We start from the raw sequence: 14,783 nt of genomic DNA, 5'->3' as shown, positions 1-14,783 counted from the left end.
TGAGAAGTGTATGCAGAGGGATGGACTGGTTAGTTGGTTGATTAGTTGGCATTGCTGTCCTTGCAATTGTGGGATTCCATCTAGGTGCGGTACATGCTAACAGTCACATTTCTATCTAGATTCGACGCAAGCTAGGTTTATAATTCTAAGTGTGGTGCATGCTAAGAATCACTTTTCTATCAAGATGCGACGCGAGCTAAAGTTCAGATTTCCGTACTAGTGTGGCACAAGCCAACAGTCAGATTTCTATCTAGATGCGAGACAAGCTAGGTTCAGAATTCTAAGTGTGGTGCATGCTAAGAATCACATATGCCAACAATCATTTCTATCTAGATGCAACGTGGGCTAAGCTTGAGAATTCCATCTAGGTGTGGCATATGCTAACAGTTATATTCTGTCTAGAATTGGCACAGACTAAACTTGAGAAATTCCATCTAAGTGTGGCATATGCTAACAATCACATTTCTGAAATTCCATCCAAGTATGGCATATGCTAACAATCACATGTGACGCATGCTAAGGTTAAGATTTCAGAAGAGTGTGGCACATTCTAACATCGACGTGTATGTTAGTGCGTTGTGCAATGCAACATTTATAGTCCATCCAAGAATGGATTTAGGCTGAAGTTAACAAATCTCTCTAAGCATGCAAGTTGTAAAACTATGACAGTCTATGTTATGGAGAGGCAAGGTGGAGTGGCAAGGGCTTTCTGGAGCAGAGTGATTGCTCTGCCCCCCACCCATGCCACACTCACGGTTTTGTTGGTGTCTATTGGCTGCTGGCTTCCTTGGCTTCCCCTGCGGACACCTGCTGACACCTCCCGGAGCTGCCTTTGTTGGATCTGTTCTTTGCCTTGGGGTCCTTAGCCGAGGGGCTGCCGGGCAGAGGGCTGCCCTGGGAGGAACCTTTAAGTCCCGGGAGTCAGCCAGTCACGGGTACGGGAGGGCTGGGAGGCGGGGAGGACCACGAGAGTTGGTCTGGCTGCAAAGCAGCACACGGGGCCTGTTGGTGGGAGGCCCAAGTGTTTTAGAGGGCCCAGGGGGCTCCAGAGGACTCACCTGCTGACCGGGGGACGCCGGATGTAAATGCTCTTGATCATGCTTCATTTGGGTTTAAAAAATGATTCGAGCTGAAAGAATATCTCTGGCGTGTTTTATATTTGCGAGAATTGGAGATTGTGAGGTCACTTGAATGGCAGTCGCTATCCAGTCTATTTTGGCAATCAGCAAATTGGTTATAACAGATTGAGCATCTGCTTTTTTCTCCAAAACTTCAAAGATTTTCAGAAGAACGTGCATGCCTGAGGTCAAGGCATTCAGAGCAACTTCTCCCTATCCTGGCAGGAGAGGATGCTTTCCAAAAGAAGGTAGAGGAATAGGTTTGGAAAATAGCATTCGGTTAGACTACATTGATGTAGAGGAGATCGAGGACGAGTCCCGAAACAAAGCTGGCGATGGTGATAAGGGTGATGTCGATGCTTCAAAATCCTAATCTTCTAATGTGCAGTTTTGTGCCCATGAGAGTAATGGTTCAGTTTGCTGCTTATGATCGACCGGCATCTAAACATCAGATAATTGATGAAGGGAGGTGTCTCCGGATGCACTGTTCAGAACTTGAGCATAGGTTCTGACATTGCTCTCGTTCACCGATGGCACGGTGCATGCTGGTTCGCCTGGGTGCTGTTGCCAGATGGGTTTACTCGTAATGTCTATACCAGTCAGGTCAGGCAGTATTAATCCAGAAGATGGTGCAACATGCTGATGCATGAGGCTTGCTAGATTGCGCAGAGGCCCATAGAGTTCTGAAGTCCGTTGTGATGGGCTTGGCGCAAGGTTTTTTTTTTTTTGGTTCGGGTTGAATATTCCGCAGCAGATTTGGACCGCTGATCGAGGCTAATTCAATACAGCTTGAGTCTGCAAGAGTTAAGGAGTTAGCATTGAGTGGCATGTCCATTGTTAGGCGGTAGGCCATCAGGCAATTGGACACGAGTTGGATCAAACAAACGCACTGGGAGAATGCACAAAGGGCGCAGCCGCTGAACTAGCGAACAGCTAACAGCACTCCCACGTTGTGCGTGTCTCACTTTATTGGATTTCCAAAATATGGGGCGTGGCCACACACAATCTATAAGGAATGTGAGATATATACAGTTAGGAGCTGTATTTTGAAATAATGAACCTTCTCTGGCCTCTATAATAGCGTTGCCTACCTGTCAAGCAGGGTATGTCCACAAGAAGGAAGTTCACAGCAGTATGCAACGAGGAAACACGGAGTCAGGCAGCGGTCTGGTCCAGCAAACAGTACTCTCTGTGCACTCCCAGCTATTTTTTGTTTTCTGTGTTCACTTTAGTGGTGTAGTGTGGTTCCATATAAAGACTGAAAAGCATGCCTCCAGTTACATGAGCAAATTGATGAAGCATGAATATTGGTTTCAAAGAACACCAGTGACTTTGTTGCAACAAACTCAAGTGGACCTAAAAAATGTACAGTATGCTACATTTCAACTGGAACTTCCAAGTCTAAAACCTCTCCCATGAAAATAGGCATTCCAGGATTACCTTCATACCTGAAAGAGTTCCAAATTATTGAAATTGAATTGGTGGCTCCCATTATGGGACAGAGATAGTTGGCATTAACAAACAAGTCGGACAATAGGACACTTGCTCATTCCTTCAACTGAGATGCCTCAACTGTGTGCAACTTTTCAGGACACTACAGTACATCTAAATATGGTGCTGGAAACTCTACAGGGGCTGCCGACAAACAGGCAAAACCAAAAAAAGTGTATGATGCAGTCAAGTCCACTTAGCAACCTTTAAATAATGCAATACTATGAAGGCCACAGACGCAGAAGAACAAGTTACTTACCAAACTGGTAACGTTCTTTCGATTGGATATTCCTCCAACGTATTCCACATCTTTGACATGTAATGTCCACAGCTGTGTACGTCGGAAACTTTTTCGGCAGATGGCGTCCTGCGTCGGGTCGATGTCCCTCGAAGGCCTCCGACGAGGGCGACGTCAAATACGACACAAAGGCGCCCGTAGCCGCAGTTTATGTTTTTTCCTACATAACGTGTGACCTGCACATAACCAATGCCTGCTTGACTGCACATAGCTTTGCGGAAACGTAAGCTGCAATCGCATAGGACATTCTCCAGAGGGGCAGACTGGGAGGGCGATGTGGAATACGTTGGAGGAACATCCAATCGAAAGAACGTTACCAGTTTGGTAAGTAACTTGTTCTTTGAATGGATTGTGTCCTCCAACGTATTCCACATCTTTGACAGACTCCCAAAGCAGTACCAGAAAATGGAGGAGGGGAAATAATTTAGAGTACCCAATCAGATGGTAAAATAAAGCACTACCTTACCAAAGGCCATATCTTGACCATGGCGCGTATCCCGGGAGTAATGTTTAACAAAGATATGGATAGAAGCCCATGCGGCTGCATCACAAATGTTCCTTATAGGAACTCCCCACTGTAGGGCTGTGGAAGTAGCCACGCCCCTAGTGGAATGAGCTTACAACCCTTCCGGAGGATCCTTGCCCGCCAAACGGTAACATTCAGAAATGGTGAGGATAATCCACCTGGACATGGTCGGTTTTGACAGAGCCTGGCCCAATAGGTGAAGAGCATACCACACAAAGAGTTGATCGTCCACCCTGACCTTGGACATCCTAGAAATAAAGAAGCTCAGAGCTCTCCTAGGGTCCAATCTATGGAGCCGCTCCACTTCCTTACCAGGATGAGGAGGATAGAAAGAAGGAAGAACCACTTTCTGGCTCAAATGAAATTCAGATACTACCTTAGGTAGAAAGGAAGGACATACCCTAAGTACAACCCTGTCCATGTGGAACACAGTAAAGGGCGGCTTAGATGAAAGTGCCTGCAATTCACTCACTCTGCGAGCGGAAGTAACCGCAACCAAGAACACGGTCTTGAAAGACAATCTCAAAGGACAAGAGTGCAAAGGTTCAAATGGAGCACCCATTAGAAATTTCAAAACCAAATTCAAATTCCAAACCGGCTGGAAAGGGTACGGCGGGAACAAATTAGTCAGTCCTTTAAGAAATTGAGAAATCAAAGGAATCTTAAAGTAAGAACATTCTTCAGACGAGCCCTTAAATATAGACAGCGCCGCCAGGTAACCTTTAATGGTACCCACTTGAAGGCCCCTGTGGTCCAAAGAAAGTAAGAAAGACAAAACCATAGGAATGGAACACTGAAAAGGAACAACATTTTGTCCTCTGCGCCAGTCGCAAAACTTACGCCAACGGTACAAGGATTTTGGCGCTGGCCTTCTGGCCGAAATCAACACCGCCATCACATCATCCGGGAGGTCCCAATCCTTATACCTCAACCTTTCATATACCAAGCGTGAATGTTGAGAGTCCTGACCTCTGGATGGAGAACCTAACCCCCCTCTCGCGAGAGCAGATCCTTTCTGTAGGGAAGACAGCATGGAGGGCAGATGGACATTTCTAGAAGGTCCAGGTACCACGCTCTCCTGGCCCAATACGGAGCAATGAGGACCCTGTGGGATCCAAACCTCCATAACACTTGAGGAATGATGGGGACTGGAGGAAACGCGTACAGCAGTGGGAATGACCATTCCACTACGAATGCGTCTCGTAAGGCTCCTGAGGAAATTCCCTTGAGCAGAATCTCTCGCACTTCCAGTTGGCACTGGTGGTGAAGAGATCCACTTGTGGGGTTCCCCAAAGGGCGAAGATCTCCAGAAGGACTTCCTGAACCAACTCCCACTCGTGGGTGATCGTGCTCTACATGCGCATTTTCGTCTCTGGCCAGATACACCGACGAGAGCGAAATGCCTTGCTGGATTGCCCAAAACCAGAGCTGCATTGCCTCTCTGCACAATGGCAGTGACCCGACCCCCCCCCCTTTTATGTTGAGGTAATGCAAGGCCACTGTGTTGTCCTTCATGATCAGGACACTCTCCCTCTCCCCCCCAGCCCGCCGCACAGATGGCAGGAAAGCCTTCAGGGCTAGCCTGATGGCCCTCTGTTCTAACAGGTTGCTGTGAAGTTTGGACTCCGACGGAGATAAATGACCGCTGGCGGTCAAGTCGTCGGCATGAGCGCCCCGACCTGTGAGGGAAGCATCCGTCACTACAGTCACCTCCAGCCATGGTTGCCAAAACGGCTCCCCCTTCATCAGGTTCCCTTTGTTGGCCCACCACAGACGATCCTGGGAGACCGAGATTAGAATCTGAACGGGCTCCAACATCTTGCCCGAGAACTGCGACCACTGCATCTTGAGGACCCTTTGCAGGGCTCATCCTCAGCCTGGCCTCTGGCACCAGAAAAATGCAGGATGGCATGAAGCCGAGCAACCTTAAGAATTCCAAAGCCGGGAGACTCTGGGCATATTGAAACTTGTCCACCATCTGCACAATGTGATGAGCCCTTACCTTGGGAGGCGAGCATTTCCAAGGACGTGTCTAAAACAACCCCGATGTACTGGAGCAGTTGGGAAGGTGTCAGATGTGCCTTCTCGAAATTGAGGGAGAAGCCCAGCCTGTGGATGGAGCGACAGGTGAGACTGAGGTGATCCAACGCTGGCTCGGGAGAGCGTGCTCGGATCAGCCAGTCGTCCATGTAGGGGTAGACATGAATCACCCTCGTCTGAGGTACGCTGCCACCACCACCACCATTAGCTTGGTGAAGACCCTCTGGGCGGAGGTCAATCCGAATGGCAAGACCCGAAACTGAAAGTGCGAGTCGCCAGCCACAAACCTCAGGTACTCTGTGCTTGGGATGAATCGGCACATGAAAGTAAGCATCCTGTAGGTCCAGAGACACCAACCAATCCTGAAGTTGAAGGGTCTGGAAGACTTAAGAAAGAGTAACCATCTTGAAATTTTCCATCCTGAGAAGTTTGTTCAACCAACGCAAGTCCAGGATGGGTCTCAATCCCCTGTCTTTCTTTGGGATCAAAAAATAAGGAGAATACCATCCCTTGTTCCTCTCTGCTACAGGCGCCAGTTCTATAGCGCCTTTCTCTAGCAGGGTCAAGATTTCCTGCACAAGGAGTGGATCCGGAAGCTTCAAAGAGATTCCCTGGTGGATTGTCGTGAGGCCGCTTTAGAAAGGGAAGGCAGTAGCCGTGAGCTATTGTATCCAGAACCCAGGCATCCGAAGTAATGGTTCGTAATGGGACATGGCCTCATGACTGTTTTGGAGCGGCTGCGGCAGCGCCTGAAGGCAAAGAGGCAGCTGCCTGAGCGGCTTTGGCACCTCCATTTCCCGGACCACCACACGTACTTTTTCACTGACCCCTTTGACTGGTGGCCCCTCTTGTCCTACCAGAGGAGTAGTAACGAAAAGAGCCTCCCCTCCACTGCTGTCCCCTAGGACAAAAAGGCAGAGGTTGACGCACAGCTGCGCTTAAAGATTTTGCCGCAGCTTTTGAGGTCTGTAAGCTCTCAGACATCAAAGGGCATGTTCAAAAGACGGGCTTGCACATCCGAAGCAAAACCTGACTCCCGCAACCACGCAAATCTACATATAACTGAGCATGCAGCCATGGACCGGCTAACACGGTCGGCCGTGTCCAAACCCTGACTGAAGGGATTCACACATCGCATCCTTGCCATCTTGCACGAGAGCAAGGAACTCATCCCTTTCTTCCCCCTCGGGAATATGCTCAGCCGCAAGAGAAAGTTCCACAGACTGTGTGAAAATCTTGCCAAGGCACAAGTGGAGTTGGCTGATTTAAGCACCATACTCCCCGCAGAAAACACCTTGTGTGCCCAATCGTCAAAGCGTTTGTCGTCCCTATCAGGCGGGATGGTAAGGTACGCCGCCTGCCTCAAGGTGGCTGTAGCCGCCTGAACCACCAAACTCTCGGGCGTGGGGTGAGATGAAAGGTAGCTGGGCCGCTACCGGAAGAGCAGTATTTTTTGGTTAACGATTTGTTAACTGCTGGAAGAGATTCTGGTGACTGCCAAGCAGCCGCCAACCTTTTCTGCAATGTCAGATGAAAAGTTAACACCGGGTCACAGGACGGACCTTGATCTAAAATGTCCGTTAGATCATCCTGTACAAAAGCTTCAGGAGGACTGTACCAGCCTAGATACTCCGTGACCCTAGACATGAGCCTCCTGTAGGACGACTCAGGATGAGCTCCAGGCCTGCCAAAGTCCACCTCCGGAGAAGTGTCCAAACCACTGGCATCATGAAGAGTTTGCCTCAACTCTTCCAATTGGCTATCCCCTGAAAAGACAGGAGCCCCCATCAGGCTAAACAGGGTCAACACCAAAATCTGACCTCTCCTCCTCTTAAATGTCATCCAGAGGGAGGTAAAAGTCCTGTCTCAGCAGCCGAGGGCCTGGAGTCCAGAACAGGCCTCACAGACTTGGAAGTAGCCTTCCTAGGATGATCCACAGTAGCAGGGATCTCCAACTGTAACTTTCGGCCAAAAGGCCCTGGAGGCGTCGAGGGCTTCAGCGTCTTTGGCATAGACGTTGACACGGGTGCCGACGGCACCGTGGGCTGATACAAAGGCAAAGCTTCAACGTCTGTATCTGACGGAAACGGCGCCGGAGTCGATGCCAACTTCAAGCCCTTGGCCTGTTTCTGTGGTCTCGCTGGGGACGAGGACTGAGACCGGGAAGCACGTCTCTTGCGACCGTCCTGAGCCTTGTCCAAACAGGACCTCGAAGGATACCGATGAGGATCACGCCGAGGACCCGAGCCTGAAGGTGTGCGAGCCATGGATCGAGACCGTTCCTTGCCGGCTTCGTTAGAAGGCGCGGGCAAATCTATGCCCTGCGATTGGAAAATCACCAACATCTCCTCCCTAAAGGCAGCCCACTCCTCCGGAGTCGAGAACTTAGTCGGGCAAGCCACTTTGCTTGCAGCGCCATCCTCCGAGGAGGATGGGGAAGGAGACCAGTGACGGCGCTTCCTAGAATGCCGGGACGAGGACGAATGGAGGGAACCACTCTGGGACCGAGACCACCGGGACTCCTTCCGATGCAGAGACTCACCCCTCGAATCGTCGGTGGACATACCTTTGGACTTGGATTTACGGGACTTACTGGGTTTCGAACCCCTACCTACCTGAAGCTTTCCCTTACGCTCCCGCAAGGCCTTAGCAGTCAGCGACTGGCATTTAGAACAGTTGTCGGTGTCGTGACTCTCACCCAAGCACCACAAACAAATGCGATGCGGGTCGGTAATCGACATTTTCGACTTGCAGTCCCTGCAAGTCTTGAAGCCAGACCGCGGAGTCGGAGGAGTTGAAGACGACGACATATTCACGAGGAATACACGAAGCGCGCCGAGTCTCTGAAGCAAACACTTTTGAGGAAAAAACAGAACTGAGGCTACGGGCGCCGTGCATTATTTATAACATCCGGTGACATCGCCCCACAACGGAGGCCTTCAAGGGACATGGAGCCGATGCAATCGACGAAGGAGGCCCTCTGCCGAAAAAGTTTCCGAAGTACACAGCTGTGGACATTACATGTCAAATATTTGGAATACATTGGAGGACACAATCCATTCAAAGTGCCCCGCCATTGATAAAGCATACGTACCTATTTTGAAGGTCATAGTTTGTGTTGTAGAAGGGCCCACAAAAATGGTTTCAGATTACTACCACCACAGTATTCAAAGTCCCCTAGTACTGTGTGTCCTCTCCAAACTCTTCAATCCAGTTACTACTCTGGGTGCCTTCCGTTGAGGCAGAAGTTTTGTTTGGTTGGTCTTAAAAGATGACCAATGAAATTTTGCTTCACTACTTCTTCAAGATTAAGTTTGAACAATGAGAAGATATAGCAATGTTTTAACAATACAATTGTGAATATCTGGCATTATTAAAGCGATAAAAACCTATGTAAAACAGGTGTATAAAAACGGAACACCACTCACCTCGACCCAAGCTTTTATTGAACCTTTCATGTACAGTGGAGAAGGACTGCAATGTGCTATCTTGGCCTAGGGAGAAAAGTGAAGCAAGACTGTTGAACTAGAAATGCAGTCAGCAGCTTTGGATAACAGACAGCTAAGCTGGGAGAATAACTTACCAGCACTAAGAATCTGCTCCCCATTGAGCCCATGGTATCTTATTTTTGTAGGAGGTGCACTATGACCCATTCGTAACCTCAAGAGCCGTCCTCCACCTCCAGGACCATCAAATATCCAAACCTGTTAATGGAAACAATCAAGAATCTTGTGAACAAACTGCTGTGAAATAACACCAAAAACTGTAATCGTAATCAATTTTAACAGCTGTCTGCCTGAAATTTGGTTCAGTTTAAAGTAACGACGGTCCAATGTTCACAAAATGACAACTGGCATATCTTACAGGTTGAAATTCTGAGATTTACTTCAATGATATAGAAAAAAAAAATCATAATTTCACTTTTTTGCATTTTTATCCCATACGTTGTATTTTAAGCACCATCGTTTAATTAATGGTGAGCAATTAGTTACACACATGGCAAGTATGATTGATAATTATCAAACTGTAGAAGCCCTCCCACATCAGAATTAGGTACCATAGCCAAAATATGCAGCCGTGTCTTGCCTAACATTCAATTTTTCTAGCACTTGAAAATTCAATAGCACACAAGGAAGACCCCAATTGTTTTAAACTTTAATACAAACTATTCTGCATAGACTAAAATGATGCGTTTCATGCTCCAACATCAGATTGCTCACATCTTGGAGAATCATCTGAAAGGAAGGACATTCTTCTAATAGGTCCCAAAATAGGTCCTTCTCTTCGAGTAAAAACTCCCTTTTACAAGTTATTACTAATTCGGGTAATCTCCTAAATACGTGGATGCTTTTTGATTTCCTAGGCTCTTTCACATCTTAGGAACTTCTACTCAGTTACCTCGTCGGGTGCAACTCATTTAAGGTGTGCTAGCGCTAATAGCCAAAATAGAGGCCAGGACAGAGGAGCCCGCAGAGCACCATGTTAGTATCCCTCAATAAGCTTCCTCAACTAGAAAGTGTGATGGAGTAGGTTTACCCTGCTGGTAGACACGTGCCCCTATATGGTGGGAAAGCCAATAGAAAAGCATTTTTAAAGATTTATACCCATCAATTTTCTTTGTTTAGTGGTCTTAGCGTGGACTATGGGGAATGGACTTTCTGCCTACATAAGATCTTTGGAGACCCTCACAAACATCTATTTGTGACCAGATCCAGAGGTTTAAACTGGATTTGGGTCTCCTAGACACCTCAATGCACAGCTATGCAAGTGTCCAAGAGAATGGAGTTTGGCTAGTCAATCCCAATAAGATGCCTGGCAAACCTGCAAAACATGTACAGGTGTGTGTGTGTGTGTGTGTGTGTGTGGTTATAGATGGTCTCAAAAAACTCACCAACTGTCAAAGACTTGAAAAGGGGCTCACTAAGGGGTGTCTTTCTCTGCATCTCTCGTCTACCCAGGGCTATTCTCTCCCTAGTCAGGCTTCCCGATACAAGATGGTCACTAGAGATCTATAAACCTCTAATAGCTCGCTGGCTGTGCAGATGTTATGAAAGATTTTCTATTTGTGGCTTTCCCTCCAGACGTTCCTATGGGAAGCCTATTCTTTTTGCTCGTTTTGAACCCTGTCCTGAGTTTTTGGAGGTCAGTAAAGCCTTTTGCCTTACTTCCCCCTAGCCTGTTTTTCTCATTCATATAAGGAAACCGAGTAGTCCAACACTGTCAGTACTGAGAGACTGTCTCTCTTTATGGATTCTTGCATCTTTACAATTGCATGCATCACCTTACAGAAGCAGGTTACTTTGGCAATGTGCATAAGAGAAACTAGTGGTAGCAGTGTCATTTTTACTGTTTGTGATATTTTTTCCCCGCATTTTTGTATTGGGTTACTAAACGTGGCTAGCATCCTAAAATGGTTGTGCCATGAGATGTTCGCTTGTTCTTTGGCCTTAGTTCAGGAAATGCCTTATATGAAAAACACCTCTCCATGGGAAATCTACTGCTTCCACAGGCAAGGTGGGGGGGGGCAGGGGGGGTGTCTGTCTGATCTGTGCTTTCGGATGTGTCCCTGGACCAACCAGCACCTCCCTGGGCTACCTCGCTGCATCAGTCGTCGTTCCGAACAAAGCATTGTAACTTTGCAGATCTCACCTTATGCCACGAGTCTCCTGTTGTCACAATTTCAGCCGTCTCACTGTAAGGGAAGCTGTGCTGAGGGGGAGAGAGCGAGAGAGCGCGCGACAGACACACAGAGCGCGAAACACACACAGAGCGAGACACACACAGAGAGCGAGACAGAGAGCGAGACAGAGACAAAGACAGACAAGAGACACAGACACAAAGACAAAGAGACACGAGAGACGGACACAAAAAGACAGACAAAAGAGAGAAAGACACAAAGAAAAACAGACAGAAAGAGACAAAGAAAGAGAAAGAGAAAGAGAGCGAGACACAGAAAGAGAAAGACAGACATGAGACACAGAGAGACAGAAACAGACAGAAAGAGAAAGACAGACAAAGAAAGAAAGAAAGACAGACAAAGAGAAACAGACAAAGAAAAAGAGAAAGACAGAGAGAAAGACAGAGAAAGACAGACAGAAAGAGAGAAAGACAGACAGAAAGAAAGACAGTGAAAGAGAAAGATACAAAGAGAAAGAAAAAGACAAAGAGAGAAAGACAAAGAGAAAGAGAAAGACAGAAAGAGAAAGGCAGAGAGAAAGAGAAAGACAGAGAAAGAAAGACACAAAGAGAAAGAGAAAGGCACATAGAGAGAAAGAGAAAGGCACATAGAGAGAAAGACAAAGAGAGACACAAAGATGAGAGAGACACAGAGAGACACAAAGAGAGAGACAAAGACACACAAAGAGAGAGACACAGAGACCCTCTAACAATGTGCTGCCTGGAGGAGGCAGAGCCAAGGAGAGCTGTGGCGCCGCAACTTTCAGAGAGCTCCTGAACGTCAGAGGGAAACGCTTGAGGTCCGGCATTTCCAAACAGGGAAGCTGAGTAGGAGTGCCAACCCCGGTGGTAGCATGACCACGACCACCACATGGTGGGCCTTGCGCCTGAGGAGTGTCAAAACCACACAGCCGAGGAGTCAGACACCCTGCTACCAGCACTGAGAGTCAGTCGCAACGAGAGAGGGCCGAGGGCGGAACACCAAGAAGATTGAGAAGCACGAGATCAGAGTGGGAGGAAGAGAGCCAGAGCGAGCGCCGAGCCAGACAGCGTTCCGCTGCAGATACTGAGGTAATGAAGAGAACAGGAGAACCAGCAGGCCACCGGGGCATCGTTACTGAGTGGGAGAATCTGAACCCAGTGGAATTGACGCGATACTGAATATAAAAGCCTTTTACGTGAAACTGTATAAATGCATGAAATACAATAACGAATAAGCTTGAAGTCATTAAGAAGTGGGCACAAATACACAGGGAAGAAGGGTGGGTGGCGTGGGGGGCGTACCTCATGGTTTAACAAATAAACCAGAAAGAGAACTCATTAAGAGGGGGGCAATAATACCCAGGTAAGAGGGGGAAGTACCCCATGGTTTAAGCGGGAAAGAACAGAGCAAACCAGAGAGAATTGTATAAATGTGAAGTGAAATCAAGTAAAACAAATGAGATAATCCAATTTAGGAACCCCAGGAGAGGGGAAAGTCAGCAACTCCAGTAGAGGGGGGGAAGGTCAAGTCACAAGAAATGATCCCCATCAGGGGAGCTTTCCTAAAGTCTACCAAAGGGGAGAGCTTATACAACTAGTCCTTAGCATACAGGCCCCAACTCTGAGTAAATCAAAAGTAGGGAAATATAGAGATTATGAACAAAGTTCAATGGTAAGTAAAATCACTTGTTATAGCAATTCAGAAAATGTTCTCTTGTAGGAATAAAAAGGGGTTATTCAGCACCAGCAACAGCAGTTCATTACTTTAAAAGACTTGCAATACTTTTCAATGTCCTTAAGGCTTTAGCCGTCCATCCCCAACTGGTATGAGTTCTTCAAAGTCAGTTTTTGGAAGAGCAGGTAAGACACAGCAGCAGAAAAGGCAAAGTTCCAGAGGATTCTTCAATTACAAGTAGAATGCTTTTGTGGGTTAAAGAGGTTCCAGGGACCGTGGGAAAGGCTCCCTATCAGTGCACAAGCATTAGGCATGGGCGAACAGTATGGGTAAACACTCAAACATCAGAATCAGCATTTCTGCAACACAGGAGTGACAAAATGGCTTGAGGTATGTACTACCCAGAGAACAGTACCTGAAGAGTGAAGATGCGGCTGGATTATTTAACAGTGCAACAGCAGTGAACCCTGTCTCCAGTTCCTTGGTCGTGGTGACGAAAGGAGGGACTCGAAGGGATTTCACAGCAGCAGTCGAGAGAAAAGACTCAAAGGATTCTTCGCACTCCCACGTCGGGCTGCAGTTTTGGTATCTTCACAAGCTCCAAAAACGACAGATTACCGCCTTCTTCTTCGATCCTGCACTCTGGTGATGGGACTTGAGGGGGATCTTGCTTTTGGAGGTCCAACTGGAGCCAAAGTTCTGAGAGGATTTGTTCACGGAAAGACGATGCACTGCAATAGTGTCGAGGTCCCCTGGTATTGGCTGGTTGCAGCCCAAGAAGGTCACATCACGTAGGGGGTGGCTCAATCTGCAGGTCGTTTTATGGCTAGTTGGTCCCATCAGCCAAAGGTCCTCTACGGAGCTCCTCTGTCGATTTGAAAACCGGGTCAGGACAGCAGTGGTCTCTTCGCGGTTGCTTGAAGGGGCTGCAGCGTCTCTAGTCATCTTCTGTTGCAGTGGTCGACTTGCCGTCTACCTCAGGAACCTCACCTTCTATCAGGATTTCACACACATCCCCTGCAAACTCTCTCTGCAGTTACAGAAAGGGGTGGGCGGCTGTCCAATCAGGACAGTCAGCCCCCCAGTGCGAACTGGTTCCTTTCAAGCACACCAGAAGACAAAGGATAGCAGAGTTTCTAAGTCCTCCCATGCTTCCTGTCCTCGCAGACACACTGGAGCCTTGGCAGGCTATACAAAGAGTTCCAAACCAGGACCTCCCCCTTGCAGGAGGTTAGAAGGGCCAAGAAATAACCACACAAGAAATGGCGAAAAAATTAAAGCAGCCACCATGTTGGAACAAAGGTGACCCTTCTGTGTATAGCTGCAGCTGTGAATACAGCCTCAGAGCAAAAATAGCACAAAAGTTGGTAGAACACATCCACTGCCACCAGCCATACTTGCATGCCTGTTCTTGTAACAAATGCTAAAGGGGAAGAGAGAAAGGGGATACTAAGTAACCCCTCAGCACTCCACATAGGGTGGTTCGTGCTGATCTCTCAAAAGGAAGAGCCAAGAAGTATTTATTTAGGGGTTTTTTTGTACAACAATACAAAGAGAAACAATTTCAGAATACAAAATAAAAAAAAATAAACATAAAAATCCAGAAATGAATCAATCATGTAATGTTACTGGTTCTAAAACTTCTTTTAAAAATTGAATTGCGGCAACCATCGAGTCATTACAACCTTAAGAGTTCATAATATGCTGCCACACTCATTCAGTGTGGACGTGGGCATAATGTTGAAGGAGGTGGCGAAAGTAAAACATACGCCTCCCCTCCAAGAGCATGCAATGCAATAAAATATGTCACAAAGTTTCCACCTCATCAGGGAAGGAGCTGAATCGACAATCTTAAGGCCCTAGGTATTTTAGTCCTAGCACCCATCATTTCATTAGTCAGGATCAGGTTCAACTGCAACCTCAACCTAGATCGCCAAGAACTGCCGGGATACTTATTCAAATATTCGGGACAGGTGC

The 14,783-nt window shown here is 47.5% G+C and overlaps 1 protein-coding gene across 1 annotated transcript in view; it reads right to left on the bottom strand.

The window, feature by feature from the left end:
• Window positions 1-14,783, bottom strand: part of WDR36 (WD repeat domain 36) — an 804,166-nt gene that overhangs the window by 469,029 nt on the left and 320,354 nt on the right. The window contains exons 9-10 of the mRNA XM_069625487.1: window positions 9,057-9,177; window positions 8,902-8,967 (exon numbers count right to left, since the gene is read on the bottom strand). Of these exons, the coding sequence (XP_069481588.1) occupies window positions 8,902-8,967; window positions 9,057-9,177 (187 nt within the window). The remainder of the gene's footprint in view (window positions 1-8,901; window positions 8,968-9,056; window positions 9,178-14,783) is intronic.

The sequence above is a fragment of the Ambystoma mexicanum genome, chromosome 6p, assembly GCF_040938575.1.
Source record: "Ambystoma mexicanum isolate Mex_15411 chromosome 6p, UKY_AmexF1_1, whole genome shotgun sequence".
Classification (NCBI taxonomy): domain Eukaryota; kingdom Metazoa; phylum Chordata; class Amphibia; order Caudata; family Ambystomatidae; genus Ambystoma; species Ambystoma mexicanum.
This window is presented reverse-complemented; position numbering and strand designations above follow the sequence as displayed.